This window comes from Neodiprion lecontei, chromosome 5 (assembly GCF_021901455.1).
Source record: "Neodiprion lecontei isolate iyNeoLeco1 chromosome 5, iyNeoLeco1.1, whole genome shotgun sequence".
Taxonomy (NCBI): domain Eukaryota; kingdom Metazoa; phylum Arthropoda; class Insecta; order Hymenoptera; family Diprionidae; genus Neodiprion; species Neodiprion lecontei.
In genome coordinates, this window is record NC_060264.1 from 5,609,721 (window position 1) to 5,635,035 (window position 25,315).

At 39.5% G+C, this 25,315-nt stretch overlaps 1 protein-coding gene across 8 annotated transcripts in view; it reads left to right on the forward strand.

Moving 5' to 3' along the window:
• LOC107217344 overlaps positions 1-25,315 on the forward strand; it is a 163,811-nt gene that overhangs the window by 123,491 nt on the left and 15,005 nt on the right. For all 8 annotated transcript variants that reach the window (XM_046741666.1, XM_046741667.1, XM_046741671.1 and 5 more), the window contains one exon: positions 10,502-10,635. In XM_046741666.1, the coding sequence (XP_046597622.1) occupies positions 10,502-10,635 (134 nt within the window). The remainder of the gene's footprint in view (positions 1-10,501; positions 10,636-25,315) is intronic.

Sequence of the window (25,315 nt, forward strand, 5' to 3'; positions counted from 1 at the left end):
GCTAGTATAATGAGAATATAAGCCCGATGATGCATCATGGCATATAGTTTTTAGAATACTAGCCAGATAACGATGCAGAAAAAGAAAAGGCAGACAAAGAATTTGTAGAAAAAAATTCAATGAACACTTTGTTCGTCTCATTACGTACGTACGAGCTTTTTGTACGAGGCGATACTTTACACGCGTTTCACATTTATGGAAACGAAAACCGGACAAAGTGAAAATTAACTGAAACGACCCACTCGATCAGAAATTGATAAGAATCTAGGTAGAATTTCTGTTTCTCGAAACTTGATAAAAGTTCAAAGTTTTCAACTCCGACTATTTTTATCCTCAACGTTTCGTTTCTCCTCTATTGTATTATTATGTGTATACACCGATGTCGGAGAAGCGATAACAGCGCAAACGTGTTTTAGGCTTCTAAATCAAGCGACCCTTCCTCGTTTCTCGATTTTTATTCCGTTCACTTCTTCTTCTAATTCTTCTTCTTCTTTTACACTTAATTCACCGATCAAATTTCTAATCAACTAAACGCACGGAAATATTTATTATTGGGAAAAATGCCGCTCCTACGCTTGTCACACGTACCTTATACAACCTAATTCCGGGTATGTTATTCCATTTACAAAATGATTAGACGACCCGTCCTAATGATTGATTAACGTTGCAGCAGGTTCGTGCAATTACTCATGGCTTAAGACGGGGTTTTTTTTTTTTTTTTCTTTTATGCTTGGCTTTCTTCTCTCTCTCTCTCTCTCTCTCTCTCTCTCTCTCTCTCTCTCTCTCTCTCTCTCTCTCTCTTCCTCGTTTTGTTTTATTGAATTTGTTTTTCGCTTCTAGTTCCTTCTTTTCCTTCGCGTGTTTAGACCAGGCAACGAGCGTTACGATACGGATTGTTGCCTTATACCCACATCGTCATGTAGCGCGAACAAATTTGTCTTCACTTTTGACGCACCCTACACACGCGACGTAGACAAAGGTGGACAGGTGGGCTAGAGTTTGTACGTATAGATACGATTATAGTCACATATGTTCGTGTAATTAATTTACCACGAAACGAAAAATTTCAACAACAGGCGACGGACTCTGATAACGAAATATCACATTATCATTATGCTATCTTTGAGCACACCGTAGAGTAGAATGAAAATTATAAACAATGAAACATTATTCACCGCGTGACTTGCGGATTATTATAATTATTACGGGTGAAACGAAAGGAAAATTATAGACTAGAAAGTATCCAAAGTAAGTGAAACTCTCCGAGCACCAACTCTGTTACAACCCTCCGGTAAGAAAATTGTACAGACAATTATCACAGGACGAATGACACGTGTGGTTAATGGTTGCATCCTAATCTTTACAACAGTACGGCGAGCATGAGAACAACATACTCAACACAGTCGAGTACCACGTGAGACACACGGGTTGTTAACTTCACCCTCACCGTAAGCACTTTTACATGCGTGGCGTACCCCTTTCTTAGTTTTGGTTACTCGACTATGGAGGGAGAGAGAGAGAGAGAGAGCAGACCTTTGACCGCGAGAGAAAGAGGAATGGAAGGACGGAGGTGTAGCTAAATAGAAAGAGAGGAAAGCGGTGGAAAGGGACATCGAACATGAACCGACAATGCGACACGTGCTGTAAATGCTTAAGCCCCAGCAGAGGTTTGAGAGAAGCGACTGCTGCCTGCACTTCTTATCCTTTCGCTTGATCCTGGAGTACAAACCCCTCGGGAATTTTGACACCGAAGATTTTTTCGTCCGTCGCGTCGTGGAGCAGCTTTGACATCGTACGGCAATTAGGGTGAATTTAGAAGACGAGCGCGTTTAAAACTGATAGGAATTATCAACGAAATTGGGGGGCGGGGTTGGAATTCCGAATTTGAAACGTTCCGAAAGCGCCAGATTCCAAATTTTTTTATGGCGAAACTTAAAGTAAGGAAATCTAACGTGGACGAAACTTGGAGTTTTGAAAGGTCCGAAACCCGACGTTCAAAGTTTCAAAAGTGCAAAGTTCCGAATGGACAAAATGCCGAAAGTGTGTGACTCCGACAAGTCAAAGTTCTCAAAGTGCGGAAATGAGAAAATTTAAAACTCTGAAACATCGATATTCCGAATGATGGAGGAGTTTTAGGTCTGTGAATTTTTGGATTGGTGAAACTTCACCACTTTGATCTTTCTTTGTTTTGGATTTTCAATATTTTTACGTTACGAATCCTGGTCGTTCTGATCTTTTACACCCACTCGTTGATTAAACTAAGCTGTGTGAGTATATTTTAATATTCGGAATTTTACTTTATGAAATCTTGATTTTTCGGAATTTTTCTCTATAGTAACTCGAATTTTCGGAATCCTGGATTTCGGAACATTGATCCGTCACATTTCCGACCATTCAAAACGTTGTTGTTTCTTCAAAGTTCGATTACTCTACCTCAAGTTTCTCCAAAAAATAATTCGGAACTAGGCGCTATCGGAATTTTCAAATTTGAAACTTCAACCCCGCCCCCGAAATTGAATTACGATTGGACGAAGTGCTATAGAACCAGAGACAACAAAATGACGCTTTCGAAACCCGATCAGTCTGCGTTATATGCACGCGTTTTACCAAAGCATTCGAACGAGTTTTCTTCATCTTGTGCACACCGAGGCGATAGTAGTAGAAGTGGACCGACTTAAGGAGCTGATGCAGGGTCGCCGGCCTAAGTCGCCGCTAATCCGATTAAAGGATCTAAATGAAAATACACAAAGTAGCAACACTCCCCCTGAAACTGATGGAATGGGGCCAGCAACGAGAGGCTTCGAGACACGCAAACAGAGAGACAATAATTCTTTGTACCGCACCGCTGCTGCTGCTGCTTCAATCTCGAGGCAGGCATGCCGGTTATACACTGATAAATTCCATCCTTATGGTTTTTATCGGCATGCCGCGTGATCAGCTGCGACTAGGATATTATATGGTTTATAATTTAACGAGGGGCGTGAACGTTTCTTTTTTTTTTTTTTCAACTCAGTCGTCGCGTTGGATTACGTCAGGTAAAATAACAACGGAGAGAGAAAGACCGAGAGAGAGAGAGAGAGAGAGAGGGAGAGAGAGAAAGCAAAGAAAGGAGACGTGCTCCAGCTTCTTCGAGAACTAAATCCGTCACCCAACGCAACAACCCAGCGCTCTAGATCTCGAGATGTGAAGTTTAAAAACACGGTTCGTTTGTCACCGGTTCATAGAGATTTTCCTGCGCTTATTTCACAGCTTACAATTGTGTCGCAAGTATTGTTGAAAATCACGTTGATTGCCGCTGGGTGTATACCATTATGCTTGGACAAAGTTATCCAGGCAAAATCGAAGCTTGTGCTTTTGCTTTTCCTCGTTTCTATTTCACCACTGGATTTCTTCTTCCTCTTCTTTTATTTTCTGGGTGAACGAAAAGTCGGAAAATAGGGAAACCCTTTTTTTTGTTCATCACTCCGATACTGCAAACATCCCATCAAAGTTTTACGTGTGTTGTGAATATGATTGCAATACAATGCGATGCATTGAAATCGATGATGTTGGGAAATAACATAGAATACGTAAATATCTGGCTTTTTTCTTCATAAACTTTGATGGAAGCGGGTGAGATTGTTTGTCTGGAAATATATTACCTCGTCGGTCGAATGTGGTTCGAATTGAGCTTGAATAAACTGTATAATACATCAGAAATTCTACGGGTATATAAAATCGAAGTGAACAATTTTTTCTTTTTTCTTTTTCAATTTCAACTCCAAATAGGATGTATTTTACTATAGAAAACGCAATAGGTAATAACAATGAACAGTATTCAGAATTTTTCATTATATCACAATAATTCCGTATTCTTCTCTGCCCCTAATAATGATTTTCTGTTCGATTTCCCCGACAATTTATCAGTCCTCGATCTATAAGTCGATACAGAGAAATTCATTCATTCTTTATAAATAAATCTTTCGACGAGAATCGTAGCTCACAGCTGGGATCCGTTAATTCTAATGATAAAAGTAAAAAGTACACACAATAACGTACATACACGTATACATTGCAATATGTCACTGAACCCAAAGAAAGATATATTAACAAGCGTTACATAATGTTCCGCGTTCATATAAATATAATTATACATATACTCATCGTCGTTTAGTTTTCTCCCTTTCCTTCCGTCCATCGTTTCTTTCTGTTTCCTCCGTCTCGTGTTGCACGCACGGCTTTTCCCATACGTTGTACGTACACCAGCTATAAACCCATGCGTGATATTATAAGTACAACACGCGCATGCGTTATAAGGGGGAAACAGATGCGGCGCACTGCAAGGCCGGAGACTCTAGTCTTTTTCTCCCTTTCCTCCCCAAAGCGTAAGCGCGTGGTATTAAAACCGTAGGCTGCAAGCTCCGCGGTACGCGCACGCACTTGGCCTCTGCACTTACGCATGCCATCCACAAATACAACAGCCTGCGTATGCGCTTATAAACGCGTCACACGGATGCACGTGACTCACTCGACCGTTCGAGGAGTGCAGTTCATTTCACCCGTACGAAAACAAGCCGCAGGGAATATTGTGCAGGATAGATACACCGAAGTCTCCCAGGATCGATGCAAATGCGTCGACGATTAAGCCGATCAATTTAAAATTAAAATATTGACGCGAAGAAACACTTTTTGGAGGATTTTGAGATGTTTTGGAAATTGAGTTGTTTTTTATTTTTATTTTTTTTTTTTTTTTTGCTTCAAAATCTGAGCTATCCTCGGAATTTGAAAATCATTCTACACAGTGAGTGGCGGAAATCGATTTTTCAGAAAATTTCATCCTTGTTTCGTATACTTGTTAATGATATTATTTTAGTTTTCGGAAAGAATGCGGATGCATGTGCAGTAATGCTTTAAATATCGTCAAAGTTTCAAGAAAATTTGGTGCGGAGTTACCATTTAATGTGTGATTATAATTGTAAGTGATAAATTTTCCTTTTATCGAAATGTTTAATCGGTTTGCTTACATTTTTTCGTATTATCGCAGTTGTTGCGAGAAAATGTGGTAAGATTGATTATATTCGGAAAGAATAGTTAATTCACGTACTAGTTTTTCTCGTTACAGTTAAAAATTTGACTTTGCAATTCGCTAACCAGATCTGTAGTTTTTAATTATGGTATAAAATGAATATGTGGAAAATTCCATGCGAACCTAACCAACCCGTCTGACCCTTAACATTTTTGATTTTCTTCAGATTTATTTCCGGAATTTTCAGCCCCTTCGAACAATGTTTCAGCTGACCAAAAAAATTCAAATTACTGATATAAAATGAAGAACAAAAATAAAAAATCGGTTGATCACGAGTTTGGTCTCGAAATTTTTGGAATAAAAAATACAGTTTCTGAAAATCCCTTCTCCAAATCACTTTAAATATGTGTAATTAATTTAACAAGAATATAAAAAAAAAATCTAAAGAATTCAGGCTACCGTTTCAGAGTTGGGACAATTGCAGGAATTGTTTTTTAAACAAAAACAGAAATTGTGAGGGTCAGACGTCAGTCGAGTTCGCATAAAAATCCCTTTGCGTACAGTTAAGATCTGTGTAGCAAAATCGAAAGAGAAACAACGTATCCAGAATCAACAAATGAGCAAATTGAATGTCCCAATCTCTCTGACGAGATTTTGGGTAAATTCGGGTAAAACTGCAGCGCAGCTACACGGATCGGTATGCCTAACTACCGTAGAATTGGATTGCGGTACGTGTGGTCGCGGCCTTTCACGCTAATTTATATGTCCCAGAATAATCTTCGCCTTTCCCGTTATTCCGTCGGCCACGTCGCGTTGCGCACCTCGAATATAGGTGCAGGGTCCGAGTGCCCGAGGACTATAAAATACGGTGAGAGAGGTTTCGGTGCGGTGGCTGTACGGGTTAAGGTGGGTGGTGGGTCGTTGCTACCCAGCCATTAAGGAAACGAGCCACCGAGATTCTCAAGTTTGACAATAATCTAAACTGTAACAAACTGGGCACCCCGTGGATTAACCACCTCCGCCTTATAACAATTCACCGCTGGGATAAGGATTTCAGATGGTAATCGAGTCCTTCCCGTTGCAGGTCAAAACCTACAGAAATTACACCGTCGTCGTGTCATATCGTCTTTCACTTTAAGGTCGGAAGCGTTTCGCTGACGTGGAGAAGCGTTGGTAAAGTTTAGGGGGGTGGAATGCAGGATTAATTCGATTCGACAAGTGTAACCGCACAGCTTGTGTAGCGAAAGTTCAAGCCTTCCGAAATTCGTTTCGGTTTATTCGTGAGCACAGTAAAGTGATCGGTCACGAATTGGGTGGAAGTGAAATAATCGTCAATCGCACGAGTGAACGGAATGCGATTTGATTTTTCGACGATTACAGATTTGTCAATAATCGATTGATTCGGTTCAAGATCCTGCCGGCAATAAAAATTTTCACCTCACAGTAGGAAAAAGCCTTTCAATGTTTGAATTTTTTTTTTACGGATATTCCACGCTGTCGTGTTAACGACTCGTTGTTAAATGGGTTTAAGGTATAGGTGCCTTGCTCGTATTCCTTGCAGCTGGTGTGTATAATAATTCACGTGGCGACTCCTCTCGCTGGATAAAATTTTGTCAAGTCTTATAAAACCGGCTTCACGGTGCGGTCGCAGTCGAATAAAAGCCGTGAGAAACTGGGGAAAGAGAGAAAAGAGAGAGAGAGAGAGAGAGAGAGAGAGAGAGAGAGAGAGAGAGAGAGAGAGAGAGAGAAAGAAAGAGAAATTCTAGAAAAATGAAAAACAAACTAACGAAGTATAAAAAATTTAGCAAAAGGTTTTTGTACGGAGTATACGATTATGTTGCGTTGTGTTATGTTATGTCATGCACGTTATTTGTTATACGTATAGTCGAAGCGAGAGAGGCGAGAAAGAGAGGAAAGAAAGAGAGAGAGAGAGAGACGCCTCTGAACATTGTAATGGTAATGGCCGGGCACTTCTGTTGTACGCGGCTTCCCACCGCATGATTTGCGTACCGCATTTCAATTCCTTAGAGAAACTAATGAAACAAAAAAAAAAAATAAGAAATATCCCCCCTCCCGCCCTCCCTGCACACACACGTTAACAAAGTAAAAAAAGGAAAAACTTTCGTCTCTTGTTCCTTACACACTCTCGTTTCCGCGTTCTATTGTACGTCTTTCCTCTCTTTCACCTGCTTGCTCGCCTCGCCTAACCTTTTGCCTCGGAATATAACGGCCACGCAGGCAAGGCTGTTCAACTCGAGCTTTAACTAATTCTGCAGCTCTTTGCCGAGTGACCGTAAAACACATGTCGAGAACGGTGCAGCATTGCGTGTGAGTTGTGCCGATGTTTCTTGAATGTAGACTGTGAAACAATTTCGAACTTTGAAGCAACTTTTCTTGTTAGGTATTATCGAAAGCAATCGATGGATGCTAGGGTGGTTCGCTGTTTGAATTTTTTTTTTTTTTTTTTTTTGACACGTCGATTGAAAAATTCGTGAAAAATACTGAAAAATAAACTTTCGGTAAAGCCTGGAGAAGGTAGGAAAATATTTAGAGGTCGCTGTCAATTATTGTAATATTTTTTCATTCATTCTTACGTATAAACCTTACGAACTTATATGTGCATATATATTAATTGTTTTTTTTTTTTTCGCATCGCGGTCCAGTTAATCATTGTTCATAAGGATCAGTACTGAAAACGAAAGAGAGACGTTAAAGGTGATGCGATGTTCCTTCTTTCGACAGAAAAAAACTGTTATCCAAATTTCTCCGAGACGATTAATCTTCCGGATAAAAGACTAGAACAGCAAACTGCGGAATTGTTAGACGCGTTTCGATGTTGATTGGTGAACGATTAATTGGACCACGATACAAAAAAAAAAAAAATATATTTACATATATATATATAAGTCTGTAAGGTGTACGCTTAAAAATAAATAAAAAATATTAAGAATAATTGGTAGCGAACTCCAAGTATTTTCTCATCTTCTCCAAATTTTACGACGATATTTTTTTCACGAGATGTAGCAAATTTTTCGAGTGGCACGTTGAAGAAAAAAAAAAAAAACCAAGCTAATCACCCCGAAGGACACAGTTTTTGTTCTTCGACACTTGATTAACCGTATCATCTTCGTCGTCGAGTGCAAGCAACGACTCGTTGAAACGCGTTTCCCACGTGCCTACGTCATCGAGTACGACGCGTAATCGGGCCGGCTTCAATAAATTCATAAGGAACGACGCCCACTCGCGGAGTAAGTGGTGGTGGCCGGTTCCTAGACGTCTGGTGGAGTCCCATATTCCATTGAACCGGTCGTTGATGCGCAGCCGGGAGTTGCAGGAAGTGTCGGAAGATTTATTATTGAGATTTCGTATGGGAGACGAGCGCCGGACGGACAGAGAGTACGTGTTCCTCGTGCCAATTGTTCCCCTCTTTCCTACCTATAACTGCACCGTCGACGCTAAGGACATAGACATGGACACGTTACATGCCCGTACACCGTGTAACATCTAGGCGCGCGAGTATTACCAAAAAGCTGTGTCGAATCTCTCTGTAAAAGAGGCGGCAGCTTGCTGTAAAAATTGAAATGCAGCCGTGCACGTTTCAACTTCGAAGTTTTAGAAATCTTAGCGACAAAACGCTATCCACGAACCGACAATGGGACACGGACAATTTTAACGCGGCTACGTTCCTGTTACACCTTTCAAAAGGTGTGTATAATCATATCGCTTGTACTCGTTTTTTTCCCCGTATTCTTTTCATACCTACGAGGATCCAGACACCGTTTCAAATTCTGTTGCAACGTGTATTACAATAACCGCGAGATTATTGTAAACTGGTAATTATCGTCGTCTTTACGCCTTACGTTATGCGTTAATTATCACGGCAGGATGAAAAGTTTGGTAATTATACCATACATATCAATGGGGAGGGAGGGGGAGGGAAGGGAGGTATCGGTAAATACTCATCTCTACAATTACACACGAATAGAGAAAAAAAAAACAACGTCCCAGCAAGTTCACTAAAATTTTACGGTCGATTTAACTATTTTTTAATTTTTTAATATATTACCAAATGGAAGAAAAGTAGAAATAACAAATTAAATGTTGATATTACAAAAATGTGTATTATACTTATTAACAAAAATGTAACAAACAACACAAATATAAATTAGACTCGCTGGGACATTGTGTGTAAATTTTTCCAACAGTGTATGTATAAATATTGTATATATATTCGGTGATAAAATTTTCTCTAGATTCCATTTCAAATTGCAAAGTAGATGGATATAATTTCTGTCGCGCAAAAAAAAAAAAAAAAAAAAAACTTGCTACAAATTTTCGGGCAAGATGCTTTCCTTGGTTAACAATTGACGTCAAGAATCAAAGCGATGGATCAGGAGCCGTCACGCGGATGCAACGAGCCGTTGGACGAAATGCGGATCCGTAAGTGGGGCGAGCGTCTGCAGGACCGATAGAAACGGGGTGTTCCCGGGATTTAAGACTCCCATAAATCCGCTTACCTACCCCTAAAACCGTCCGCAGGGGGCGGTGGTCAGCGGCTTTTACCAGATTGTGCGTCGGCGGCCTCGCGAGCTTCCGAAGCTCTCCACCTTCTCCTTTTCCTCTTTTCCTTCTCCTCATTCTCCCGCATCCTCGTTCGCTAACTTACAACATCCGCGGTTAATTCCCCCTTCGGCAGCTCTGAATTTCCGCACAACGAAACGAACCGATACCATCGCCTTTGTCTTGCGGAGGGCGCGCGTTATACACCCAACTCCGAAACTTCACCCAATGCGCTTAGAGACAAGGAAATTCCCTGCATTCCCTTCGACGAACCGAAGTATACATTAAACATGGCGATACAGGGGGAGGGAGAAGGTGCGGGGAAAACGCGGGGCAGCCCTTCTTCACGGAAAATACGCTACGCGGAAAGCAAGTTCCCCTTGGAAACAAACGGGGATTCGATATATTATTCGCTTCGGATTAACTCCTGATAACCGTTCCTCCTCTCGTATTCTTCGCCTATGAACATTATATGCAACAGATGCTGTTCGATCATTGATTGTTCAACGCGATCTTTCGCGATATTTGTCAATATACTTTCGTTTCTGATATCCTTTCTAAACTCGTTCGGTATTCGATCAATACGCCCGACGAAAGTTAACGAATGTATATTTATAATTGTGTATACATACTCAACTTAAACACCTAAAGCCATTTAGTACTCCTACCTTTACCGATAGAGCAAACTCACACTTTTTATTTACTGTATTAAGTAAACAAACGAACGGAAAGGGTTCAAATTTCGCTGTTTTATATCGGAATTAGGGAAAGTCACTCATATCCCGAAAATCGACGAAAAATGTGTGCTTTTCTTGACATGTGTTATTATTTGCACGTTTCCGGTGAGTTTGCTCGGTCGGTAAGGGTAGGAGTAATCCATGACCTTAATCACTCGCTCGTTTTCAAATCCACGATTGTTTTCCTTGATTTTTACAGAGGGAGGCGACGCAACGCGATGTCGAACGAGAACGACGTCAGAGAATGGAGGCAGAAGCTCGAGTTCGCGAAGCCACGGCCGAGGCTGAACGAGCCAGAACCAGGGTACATCATCTTCAACGAGAACTCGTCAGGTGAGTAGAACTGGAAATAATTTAAGTTGTCAATTTTTCAAAACGGGCGGGGGTGAAAAGATGGAGAGGGGCCACAAATGACGAAATTTTTAAGAAACGAAAACTCAATTTATAGTGTTCAAAAAAATTTACGAAGACGAGAAAAATAGAGAGGCTGGAATACAGACCGTACAAAACGTAGAATCGTGTACAGATTTCAGATTTTGTCGTCTTATGTTTCGAACTTTCGATATCTTTCGACTTTCTTCACTTGCAATTTTCTGTACTTGAACTTTCTACATTTTTATAATTCTACGTATTAGATTCTTGCGCCTTTGAAAATTCGATATTCTAGCCATTCTAATTATTTATCCCCTAGCTTTGAAACTTGGATGAAAACGATCGAAACTAACGAATCGAATCCAAGTTACAGTTATTTAGCGAACATGTCGAATAATAAATTCCGGGCTGACAAATGATTTGTCCACCGCGAATGGGAGGAGAAAAATTATTCTGTTTCCTGTAAGTAGGTGATATCTTCTTTTTTTCTCATTCTTTTATTCTCCATCACTCACACGGTGCAGTAGAACATACACCGTCTTTCTTTCCATTCCTCGATGCGAATGAATTATTCAATACCTTCTCGTAATTAGAAATCCGCGTACAAGTAGTTTTCTCACCGTGTCCGACCACCCGCGGCGTTTTACACTGACTAACGACGCCGCGACGTTGCGTTGCGAGTAGCGAATGCACCCGTATGGTCAGACCGCTGCGACAGTGAGGAAAGCGATGATTTTTCAAAGCAAAGCCGAGACGTCGCGTCGTTCTGAATTAATATCATAACCCCGACACCTGGAAGGGATGAAGCGTAATATTACCAATCTCAACCCTTGGCGATGCGGTGCGAAAATTCTCTTTACATACCGCGTGTTGCAATATCGTTTATACGTATAGCTATACATATACATACATGCACCTAGATACGGAAGCGGATGTAATATTTCACTTCCGACTGACCGATAAAGAAAAAAACGTCCCAATATATACCCCGTCCTCATCCTCCCTCTTCGCCACCGACGTATAAATAACGGGGTCCACTATTTCGCCCCTTCTACTACACCCCCGTGCACCAGGCAATAACTATCGGATTCAAAGGTAAATCACCGATATTGGACGCTCGCCAATACCTGTGTGTTCACGTGTATACGTAATACGTATATGGATATTCACCGTTTTCCGACACACCCGAAAACTACCCCCCTCCACCGTCGAGCCGCGTGCATGGATTTATATATTGCACACCCTTATTTATTCACGTACTCATCGTCAGGCTCATGCACGTTATTCGAAACCGAATACTCGTTACGATATTCGGAATAGATTTTCATCTTTCTTTAATTCATCTTTCCGGATGTTCTTGGAGTTGATTTTCCGGAAATTTAAGGGATAATCGTTTCGATGAAATATTATTTAACTCTGCGTATACAATTGAGTTTATAAATTCTCAGAATTTGAATCTCTTAGTAATTAATAAGCGAATTTCCAAATGTGAGAAAAGAATCCGATGTTGTAATGATGTTCAAATAATGGACTCGGGAAAATTGTACAGAAACATTCTTTAACCAATATATTAATCAAACATTTAAATTTGTTCATTTTTCGGTCATTTCATTTGTCTAGAAGAAAGAAAAAATTATTAAACATTACGAATGCGACTGTAAATTTATTTCCGAGAAATTCTCGGAGTGAAAGAATTCTGTTCGATGATATTCGGGTGCTTTATTCGAAGGTGAAAAGTTTGCTTTGGAAAAAGGGATACATAGAGTGGGTAATTGAGAATGAAAAATTTCCACCGTCTTTCGTTGGCACTTGAAGAAAACTCTGACTGGTCGTTACATTCGCTATTTTGTGCGTGTGTGCGCGTTTGTGTGTTTGTGCGAAGTTCTCAGGGCACTGTATATAAATGGTCGGGGGTACGGGGTGAAAATCCTTTCGTCGAAAAGTCGGGAAGCAATCACTCAGGTTGCGGGTTTCCAACCTCTCGGTACCGTTACACCTAACACACCGCTTGTTAGAAGATTCACGTCACGTCCCGACGTCGCCGTCGACGTCGTCGTGGAGCAGCAGCGGGAGAGTAACTTTTGCTACGAAAGACTCTTGAATCCTCACCTTTCCGCAACCTCTACAAAAATCCCATCCATTGTTGTCCTCTTTTACACTCATTGTTTGTTATCATTATTATCACTGTATATACAAGTATATACGGTGTCATTTATACGCCGCGAGCGGGAGAGGAGAAGAAATAAAACGGGTCAAAAGATCCTCGCACTTCTTCTTCACTTTGGATGAAGTAACGATTTTCACTTTCGTTCTTACATTCTTTTGCTCTCCTTCGTTGGCCCGGAAAGCAGCTCTTTGTGCCGTATGAACAGATTTTCACCCTACAGAGACTGATTAAATAAAGTTTTTACTTGGATGGAATTTTCTCGGGAACGGTAAAAAAGAAGAGAATGAAAAATTGTGGGCCTTGCGTAGTGCCTGAGATTTTATCTGATACTATCCTGGGCATGACCACATTGTTTTATATGCTAAAGAAAAGAAACTAATGCTCGTCTCACATGTCCGACGGCCGTAAAAGGGTGACGATTTGCATGAGAATTGCACCGGAGAAGCTTCGTCGTCGTGCCTGCCGAGGTAATCAACAACCCTTATTATCCTCATCTTTCTCTATCCTTCTCATTCTTTTCCTCAATCTCCAGTCGTCAACCCTTTGATATATACGGTGAGGCTTGGAGTCCTCACGTTTTTCATTCCGTTTATTTCCTTCGCATGAGTGATTCTAAAAATAAACAAATATATAGAAGAAGAGACAAACTAAACACAAAACCAATGACAGGTATAATTTTGAACCGTTTGACAAACCGTCCAATTTTCTACGATTATACGATCCGTTTATAAAACTTCTGAATTACGCTCACTGCGTGAGCTTTTCACATAACTTGGCCATCTTCTCGACGGTGTTTCTTTTTATCCTGTTTAAAAAAATGTCGATCATATCAAAGTATGAATCTTTTAGGATTCAACAGAAACGATTCCGTCGAGAAACATTTAACGCGAAAAATATTATACAGCTTCGAGATAACCGGAGGCGGTTGGTTCTTTCCGATCTGGTACGAAGGTACATATATAAAGCAAAAATTAATTTGCTAATGCCCTCGGGGTTCGACTCCAGGAAACGCTAACGAGTCGAGAACAGCACAAGACCGATGTACACTTATATAAAAGTATATATGTGTATATGAACCTTCAAAAAAGGGACGGACCGACGTTCGTTCGTTGGTTGGTTCGTTTTCCTGACACGCGAACGTCATTGTCCGAACGAATGTTATTTCATGCAAATTCTCTGCGCCATATATAGGCATATATGTATATATGTGTATAGGTATAATATATAAAAGGTAGATAATTTAAGCTCGGCCGCTTTATACACCCACGTACTATTAGGCACATAATTAGTTATGTGGACAAGAGATTCAAGGGTTCAGGCAGTAATTCCATTTTCATGCGGTTAAACATTTGCTAATGTGCCTTTGCTCACCCTCTAATTATTCCCTACTGTGCAGCTTTCGCGAATAAAGTTGATAAATGTTATATACGTATACCCACGTACGCCGCAACCTGTGGAGCTTTATTCGCATCTTGTATTCTAGCCGAAAATTAAGGAACGGGTTAACGAAAGCTCGAACGTATATCTTAGAAATTTCAAATTATACATCCAACTACTTTTTTTCGTCTTTATCGTCAGCTGCTTTAATTACGTAAAAAGAATTTCAAGATGGAAATTAATCACACGAGGTGAAATTAAAGATTATAGAAACCAGAGTAGGTTTTAAATTTCATGAATCCGAACCCCTGAAGTGAGCTTGACAGAATAAAATTTTACACAAGTTTCGAATCTTCAATTACGGTTTTTCGGAGAACTGAATGCTCGTTGAAACTTTCACTCTCATTTTATCACAAAATTTCCTCTCACAGTTGTTTTTGAAATTCAAGATGTCAATATTCTAAGACAGAAAACTTGTTACGTTTCATTTTCATCTCATTACAGCCACGATAAGTACGCCTTAAGGGTCACCCTTGTACATACAGGTATATACATATAATCCACCGTTGGTGGCAGCCTTCTTTCTTCCCCATAAAAAGAGACTTATGGGAAGTCTGAGGAAGAATGAAAGAAAGTACAGGGAAATAGAAAAAGAAAGGCGGAGAAGAAAATAATGAAGAAACGAAATACGAGAGTGAGGGGGGAAGGAAAAAAGGAAGAAAATTCGTCGATCGATCCGCGCCGATACACGCGTCTCGGAAAAAGGTCGTCTACACTGACTACACTAAATCGGCAACCCGTAGTAACTGTAAGTACGAGGCTGCGGATAGTTCATCGGGATGATATAGCCATTTAAGGTTCAATCAAACGCGGAGGGGAAACGGGGAAAAAAGGGATGGAGGAAAAGCGATCGTTCGATCGCCACGCACAACCGCACGATCTATGCATCAATGACAATTTGCGCTGCCGAGACTTTGCGATAAACTACCACCAAGCAGATCCTGCGCGTTTAATAAGAATACGTTTCGAGGAAAAATACGATACGCGGGAATATTTTCTTTCCTCATCCTCTTTTTCTTCCGACTTCGTATTATCCAGACTGAAAGCTCTGCGATTACTCGATCAATCACGCATATATATTGCGTCTGATATTGGTGTATTTTTATATTGGGGTGACACTTTATTTTTCGGATTCGTAAATTTTCGAAAAAAGGCACGATACTTACATTTGAAAAGTCGTCTTTTTAACTATTCGGTATTTTTACCATTCAATATTTTGCTCTTCGTAATTTTGCCTATTATCGAGAGGAAAAAGATTTCGATATAAATTCATTTATACATTTTTGCGTTTTCGTTTTAAATTTTTCTACGAGACAACTCTTCGTATTTATGATCTTTCTACGTTTTTTTTTTTTTTTTTTTTTTGTTTAATTTCTTTTTTTACTATTCGCAATTTAACTTTTGGGATTTCGTTCCGTCTACTTTCTGGTCTTTCGCATTTTTTTTTATCCCACCCGGTATTCGCAAAAAGTTTTCACCGTTCTTTGAGTAAATTCTACATTTTACGAAGTATATTTGACCAAAAAACCTGACGTGTCCCTCTTTTTCTGCACTGTTGATTAAAATCTCTTCTCTTTTGTTACCTCCGTGAAATTCATAACTTTTGAAAAAATTCTTCAATACTGTCCGCCGTTTGATTTTAAACATTACTTTCCGACTTTCCTCGTACGTTACTTTCGGAAACAGTCGAACAAAAATCAAATCTTATACCACATGTATTATTCATTATTCAAGTTGTACACAAATTTTTCCCACAATTGGTGGGGACCAATTCTTATCTGTTTCCATCGTCTATCTCCGACATATGCTTTGTCGAATTATTCACAACGTGAGACGACCAACATGAGAAGATCACAATACGCACCGGTGTTAAACGAACGTATGTACGTAATATGCCGGTTGTGTTTTACACGACGTGTTACACGGGGCCGGATATGACGTCACGACGATCGACGTTGCGAATGAACAATCATTCGAATAATACGACGTGTCACAATCCCGCTGCAAGCCTGCGTACAAATGAAGGTTTTGGGGTTCCGAAAGAGTGTCCAACCCCAATATTGCCAAATAAACACTTGTTACTTTTTTCTCCATTTATTTTTCGCTGGATGTGTTCGAAATTTACTTCCGCGTTTCACTGTTAGTCGAGTCAAAAGTGAGTCGAAAGTAAAAACGTGACGAATCAAAGGTTTGAAAAGTGCCACCGCGGATGGCACTTGTCAAGTTTTGTATAATAAATTAGAAAAGTCTTTATCGTTGAAAAGAATTTATTCACACACCGAAGCTCAACTGTCGACAAGTTAAATTGTTATTAAACTACGTCAGATAAATTGTGTTATTGTTCTGCGATTTCTTCACCGAAGAATTCATTCGGTTTCTTTGATTCTAATGGAAAAAGCTCATCTCTTAGAAGGCATTTTTTTTGTTAGATATATGTATTCGTGGTAGCGTTGCTATTTAAATATTAATCTACTCTGACTAGTTGTCGTTTGTGGTAATTTTAAGCATACTTAGAGAAAAAGATTAAACAGCAGTTTGGAAGAAAGTAGAAAACGACATCGTAAGTCTTTTTCATTTATCTAGTATCGTTTAAAACTAACGCTCTTCCACTTTGTAAACAAAACATTAAGTTTTATATTCGTTGTATTTTATTTTTCTTCATAACAATTGTTCAAAAATCTAAATACGTGTGTCTCGGATTCAAAAATAATTCTCGATGTACCGTAAAAAATCAAGCGTTATATTTCAATTCAACGCATTATTTAGAAAAACCTTATTACTCCGAAGGGGAAATTAAAGGTTATATAAATCGTGAGTACGAAAATGGGGGAGGGGGGGGGAGGAGGAGGAGGGTAAATTCATAAATTCAGAAACAGACTTCTCGCTAGCGAATAACCGTTCTCGTGCTGAACAGGCGCTGTTCGTCGGCAGCCCCGATTTCGCACCCCCAATTCGAAATTCTGCCGATATTCGCGTATGACGTTCATGACGTTGCACGTTGACTGACTAGATTGGCGCGGCGAGAGCGCATTGATTACGAACATCGTTATACCTATACCTATACACTCCTATTGTAATTAATCATTTACGCAAACAACGCGATCGCTCGTCAAGCCGGGCAATCTAGTCGAAGCCTCGCTTCCAGTTCGCGTCAACTAGCCCCCTGTGTGTTTCTATCGCCTCGATGAACTTGCTCCGGGCTATCTCACACGTTCATTTGCCAAATCGAAACGTACGCGTTCTCGATGAACCTCCGTGTCCAACGCTGCTGACGGTAATTAATACCGCTTTACTATCAGATACACGCGACATGCGTAATTTCTGCGCAGCGAATCGCTGTAATCTCGAGGCTATTCACCGCTTAATCCTACATTGGCGAGTGCATGTGCGAATGTACGAGCACATTATTCTTATCAAATTTTATCTCCTTTTTCTCGCCTTGATTTCTTACAGGATTTTTGTTTATTTTGAAAAATAAACAGCCACGGTATTTCAGCTATACTTTTTTAATGCCGATAAGATTTATAAGATTTTTTATTTCGATAAAACGTTACCTAACGTTTTTTTCCTGTTTATTCTTTATTTCCAGGCAAGGAGATTCAATCGATGTTCCAATACTTCTTAGTCTCTGTATAATTCGAATTCATCGAATAATGTCATTTTGGTGAAAAGAAATCAGTTTAGAAGAATCAGAAATTTCGGTATAGCATTATTTACAGCAGTAGAATAAATCTTGTTTCGTTTAATATTATTTTTTGCGTGTTTAAATCTGTATTTCTGTCAATTCACAACGGCATATTTCTTCGTAGTCGTTTGACGCGATACTTGATTCATCCAGCATAAATCACAATCAAACGATAATTTTTTCAGTTACAAAAATTAAACAATCATCTTTCAATCTTTACAAAATTATTTCATCGTGCAGATCTAACTTCCCAATCGCAATAGAATCTATGCTATTGTGGTGCGAAACCATTTCTTAGACATTTTAAAATTTTTCTTTGTGTGAAAATAATGTGTAATTCGGATGCATATTAACCGTGAAATCACCTTGCCAAGACCAAATTTTGGTTATTACGACCAAATATTTTCCTGAGAGTGCGTACGGTAAAAAATTGCATCTGATTGGGGTGGACTGAGCTTGCAGGAATATGTTAAATCCTGCAGCTCGTGCTGTTACAGGTATCGTTGTACCAAACTGAGTCCCTGATGGCTGTTGTGCATGTCCCACTAGTTAGTGGTAATTATTATTAATCCAGTACGAATTCTGCACGTTGCGCCTGCAGGGGATAACTGATCATCGCGTTAATTCAGCGGGCAGCGAATGATCGCATTCTGCACCGCAGCAGCTGCGGCTCAGTTTGCAATAATGCTTTACGTAACAAGAGAATAAAGTCACAATATTGCCTTAAAAGTGATTTTATTTTTGTCAGTAAGTGTGATCTATTAATCTGGAAACTATAACATAATCGAAAGTTTATACAAACAAGCTGAAAACTTAATTTGATCGTTTTTGATTAATTAATTAATGATCATATTTCCCGCAAACGAAAAGTGCTACTTTTTCCCCACAGATGAGGGTAAAGATTGAAGAGGGAATAATTTGACACTTTCGTCCCGCTTTTGGAGTAAAAAAAAAAAAAGTGAACGTTACGGTTAAGTCTGGAATCAAATATTTAAGTCTTTCTCATAGCTTCTACTCCGAAAACTATAATATATTTTACGCGTTAATCCAGATGCGTAGAGTTTTATGTGTCAGAGTGTGCAGGCGTTGGCTCTGAGATAATTAATAATAACTCGCCGGTGTGCAATCCGCCTGCAGCAGGCGAACGAATTATGCTAGACGCCTTCTACCAAAATCCAATTTAAAGCTGAACGATAGTTTAATTATGGCGACCGCAGGAATAACGGTGCTCAGGGTAAATAGCTTTTGCCATTCGCGAAACAAATTGCGCGCCGTTTTGATTATACCACGCAGATTGTCGGCGCTGCAGGGTGGATGCAGGGCAAAACTGCCAGACGGTAACATCTGCGTATGAATAATACGCTAGTGCTTGTGTGCTTGATTTTAATCATCCATTTTCTAGGCACGCAGTGCGGGAAAGAAAACAATGATACGTGTACGTCGATTTATATGCGCGTGTGCACGGAGAGAAAAAAAAACGTATATTATATTAATTTTATGATATACGGGCAGCACTTTTTTTAATTTTTTTTTTTTTTTTTGGAGTTGAATATAAAAAGCAATCGTGGCGAGGTTTACAAATCCGATAATAAGAGTTACAATATGCTTAGGAAAATCTACCGCATTACCGTCTTGTGATGTGCCAAAAGTTTTTGCAAAAAATTATCTTTCGTTCTCTCGCCCCGCGTTGAGTTTCGCGCGGGAATTCACCGTGCTTTTACCTGCGGCGTCGAGTTCGGCTAATTCTCAAAATTTATCCAGCCAATTAACGTTCTGCAGAGCAATTTCAGTTAGCTGCAGGGTTGGTTGGCCTCGGCCGTCTTATTATACCGCGAAATTCCTCGGATAAGTTATTATTCGTTCTCGGGTTGCTTTGTATAATAATTGTCTGCCACGCTCGCTAATCCAATTCCAGAACTCATCAGGTGACGATAAAAACGAGGTTTTTTTTCACTCCCTTCTCAACCTTTTCTCTTGTATTTCCTCTCTCCGTTTCTCTTTTTTTTTAGGTCGAAAGCTAATGATATATATATATATTTATACACGTATGTGCTAGGAAATATTAGACGCGTTGGATATTTTTCTCCTTTTCTTTCGACACGAGAGCTGCGTCAAGTCGTAACCTTGCTGGACGATGAGAGAGTGGACGATTGTCTCGTTAAATGTTGAACATTTATTCCCTTTGCCAGCAGTTGATTTTTCTTACACCCTTGTTTCCTGAGATCCAACACAATTATCCAGTGAATTAACAATCACGGCAGGCTGCTCCTAACTTGCGGCGCAATCTATAGGTGTGTTATTAGTTTTCTCTTTCGTTTTCGTCAAATCCGATTCAGAATGTTGAGAATAATTCCTGCGTAAAGCCACAAAGTGTGAATTTTTTTTATTTTACACGTTAATTATTCGGGTCCCGATTAAATTCAAACTGGTGTTTTGAACGGCTAATAGCACGTTTTTCAAGTATGTTGAATTAATTTTTCAAAAATCATCTCTTACGAAATGTTTTTTACAAATTTCGTTTTATCCACTTTGTTGAAATAATCTGGTTGAATACCAAAAATCTTGAGGTGTGTTAAGTTATAATGAAAACTATCGCGGCGTTTAATTTTAGATTTACAGTCAAGAAAAAGAAAAGGAGCGTCTTTATCATCTGACAAAAGAAAATCCGCAAATTTCACACACTGATCATTTATTCTTTTGCAATTTCTGACTGCTGATTCTGCATAGATTTTTCTTGTGTTATCGACTGTACGAAAACCCAGAGATTTTTTATTACATTAGATTCTCAAAAGTCGATAAATCGAATTTGCAACATCGCTGTACTATTACGCTTTATTCTGCTTTGGGGTTGTGAAAATTAAGAGAGTGTGAGAAAGTACACCTGTAGATAACAGAAAAGACGAGTGAATGTAGCAAATTTTTATAATCCACCGTATCGATCCGGTGTTTTTCACAGTCATCCTCCCTCCTCTCCCTCACCGATCCATCTATGTTCGGCGATATCGGCATGTCCTCGTTTTGAAATTTATTCCCTTCCGACAGTTTACGACGGTCAGTTACTCGCGCGCAGTGGCATATCCATTTCATTGTATTAGCCAAATACGGCATCGTTTATTACATGCTTTATGGGAAAAGCTCGTGACGAAGAGAGAGAGAGAGAGAGGGAGAGACAGGGAGGGAGGGAGAGTGAGGTGGATAGGAAGCGCGGCGTCGCGACGCCCACACAACGGGGGTGAAATGACTCCGAGGGACCCTCGCGATGCCCGCGTTTATTGCGCTGACATAAACGCGTTACGCTTCCGAGCTGCGGATACCTGACAGGCTTACGTCTTTATGTACGAAGGCTGATAAAAATTCTTTTCATACGATTTTGCCTCGATTTTTTGCCAGAGGAAGAAAGAGAACGGAGGAAAACAATAACGTTTTTTTTCTTTTTTTTCTTTTTTTTTTTTTGGGAAAACTTGACATTTTTACGGGAATGTGGCGCTGAACATTCTTACCCTTAGTTTCGTTAAAAAAGTATTACGGCTGTTGTAAAAGCTTTTTCGCGTACAGTATAATCTCAAATATGCGAGGTGTGTAATCTGCACTCGACGCAATTCTCAGAAGGTGAAATTTAAACGATATTGAAGTTGGTAACGTTATCGTAAAGATTCATGCCGTGGTGAAATCTTTGCTTCACCGTTTTTTGGAATTGTATGAAATTCAGTAAACCGTAATGAAACAAAATACAGTTCGTTAAAATTCATTGTAAAATTAAGAAAACGGTGAATTTTTTTTCCCAATGTTTCGTTACGACAACGTTACTAACTTCACTATCGTAAATTTGACCGATTCTCGCAGTACCCGGCTTTTATCGCTATTTATAGCATATCGCTTTCCGTTTATTTATCATACACTGCAATGTATAATAATGGTCAGCTCCTTCCTACGTCGAAAAAATTTTATACCACATTCACACGATTATATTATAATATCGTGAAATATTTTATCATTTCACGAGTTATCGCGTGATTCGTGATTGCCATGGAATAATGTATACACACGCTTATATAATATACTATACTTTATGTATATAATCAACAGTCGTAAAGATATATTATAGGTATACCGGTATTATATACAAATCCACTGTTATTTCTTCGAGGCTGCTGCTGCAGGTGGCGTGATTAGAACTGAGCTTTGAAATAGATCCTTGACACGCATCGATCCTAATACCCTAACCGATCACGCGTACAGTTTTTCCCTTCATTAATTATATAACAGGTTATACATCACGCTCGAGGTGGAATTTTTATGCGGTAACTTACTCGATTCTTTCATTTTGGGTTAATTAACTTCATACAGAAGCGTTTTCTCAGATTTTATTATGTAATAAGAAAGTCAGTTGAAAATCGATACTTTTTTGTTTGTCATTTCCTGACGAGACGGTTACACGTTTCTTGCAACAACTTATAAACAAATCCTTACGCTACGCTCATTCGCTTGAAAATTTAAGTGCGATAAAAGGTTTTGCATTTCAAATGACAATTTCCGACGTCTCGAATAGCTTTGAAATGGTAAAAAATCTGCTATATCGATATCTAATTTTATTCAGAAGACAATTTTGTAAAATTCCACCATGACAATGTTTTCCATCATCTTTTTGTCGTCTTTAAATACGTAATTATTACTATTCGATTGACTATTTGGAGAAAATAAAGTGCAAAGAATAATTTTCCAAGCAAAACAAATTACCACGGGGTAAAATTGTACGATTATACTAAATTTTTCAAGGTTTGTTGCAACGAATAATCGATATCGAAGCTCTTGTTGATAACTTTAGTTTCTTTTTTTCGAATCTCTCTAAGAGAATTGGTATTACGTGAAGAATGCAACGATAAAAGAAACAGAAAAAGAAATAAGCGAAAAACAATGCAATAAAAAAGTTATACCCGCAAATAACAAGCTCGAAACATCCGACGAATTTCCGTCGTCCTCGCAAACTTTCCGCGTTCTCCGAACTACAAGCAGAAATACGTACGTATTCGAAACTGCAGCGACATGACCTGGGAAATAGAGATTCCATCCGCGTTCGTCCTTGGCACGTTTTCGCGAAACGGTTTGTTTTCATGGGCGGTTTCGGCGCGAACTTCTCTTCACTGGGCGCCAGACGTCGCGACGCCGAATCGCGACTGTGTCGAATTCTTTTCTTCTCTTCTCTTCCTTTTTCCCTTCCCTTTCCTTACGTCGCAGAATTCACCCTCAGCTTATCACTCGCCCTACATTCGATTTGAATCTTTGCCGGCCTCCTTACCGTCTCCGTATCGCGTTTCGAATACACATACAGGCACGCGTCGCATCCTGTTTCCGTGCATGTTCTTATTCTACGTACGTCAGCAGAACTAACGAAAGTTGGAGAAAACTTTTCTAGGAAATTCTCAGATTAAATTATTCCTCTGATTTATTCGTCTCGTGGTAAAGTTAAGAGACGACATTTTGTTTCGTTATCGTTATCGTTCTTCTTTTTCTTTTTTTCTCTTACAAGAATTTGAGAAACGAGAGTGAGAAAATTGTGTTCGGATTCTTATCGAGAGTGCATCGCGGTAGGTGATATCAAAATGCGAAAACGATGTCGAGGCATTTGCTTATCTTGTTTTTTGCCCCGCATGGGTACGTGAAAGTTTGATTGAGCAGAAGAGACAACGCTTGGAACGTAAGTCGGAAGAAGAATACTTTTTACCTTCTTTACATTCCGACTCGCGTGAACACGGGGTTGTCACGTACCGTACTCGATACTGTAAGAATGTTATTTCTGCTTTTCCGAAGTAACCGGTAAAAGTTTTCGTATCGCTTTTCATTCAAATCGAATATCTGCCAAGCGAATAACAAGATTAGAATGCCGGAGAAGACGCCGTTTTTACGTGGGTCTCTTGCTGTTTCTTCGTTTTCAACACATCTCATTTTTTTTTTCCCCTCGTTCCGTTTCTTGATTTCACTCTTTGAATAGCGAAACAACCTTTCAAGTTATAGTTTTAGACGTTTCTCAAAAGTTGTGCAACAACGAAACCCTAATTTGCGCAACCACGTTTCACATCCACGATAAATAATTACAAAAATATTTTTATCAAGCTGTCTATTATAATTTTTCTATTCAAACACTAGAGCAATGTTTTTGCGTTGTTTTCTCACCTTTCTGTCGAGTTCTACAGCCATCGATGAAACATAGTGAAGTGAACATATGGTTACGTAGGTGAAACCCGGCCAGCACCTCGGTGACACGTGATAACTATAGGTTGGCATTACAGTGATCATATTTCAGGTCAATATGCTCTTGAATCATTATAATCGAGTTTGGCCGGCAATAGTTGTAAATCATAGTGGAATGGTTAGTCGGTGCCGGTGGTAGCAGCCATGTGCTGAGGGGAAATTGGTTCGACGAGGGTCGTTATTGCCGCGATACCGCAAAATACTACGACTACCGGCCCGAACCGCATCGCATACCAACCGCGTAGACGAAATTTCTCTGCAAAATTGATCCTGCATTTTATATAGGAAACTGCACCTACCGCTCGCGAAAATAGCTTGAAGCCCAACTCTTTCAGCCTTGTTTGTCCTTTTTCCCGAAAACTGCCGCATTTTGTGAACTTGTAGAGCATTCCGGATTCCAGTAGGCACATTTGATTACATGTATAAGAAAAACAAATTGCTACACAGCTCGAGAATATAAATACACTCTGCGAGTTCTCAGCTGACCAGTTTTTTAATAATTGTTGATATTTCATCACAGGCCAATTAACGAGACAAAAAATGTTGTAAATAATTTCGCTGCACTTGACTTTTTTTTTTTTTTTTTGTACATTTTTTCTATCGAGTTTCAAATTTTCAATATATTAGCCTCCGCATCAATTTATTCTGAATTTTATGATCTGAAAATTAGAACAACTTTATTCATCGTTGGATTGATCGATTGACATTGATTTTTGTGGTACGTTTACTCAAGACTTCATACATTCCACACCTTTCAAAGTCCTCGATATGTTATCTTACGGTGATAAGAGTATTCTTTAGTACTAACTTGGAGATTATTCGTTAAAATTATGCAAACATTTAATCGAATAAAATTAGATCGAAAATTCGAGCTGAAGAGTAAGACTTGACGTTTAGAGCTTGGAAAATGAAACGATTTTTTATTTTTCACTCGCCGAAGAAGCGAATAAGAGAGACTCGGGAAGGTGGGAAAATCTGCAGAAACTGTTCCGCCGAGGCGTCGCGACGGATCCCGGACATCTTGTTAGTCAAAGCATTGCGGTAGGTAACCTTAAGCCTTGAGCCCGACGTGGGTTGGAGAAGTTCTTGGGTTCCTCGAAGCC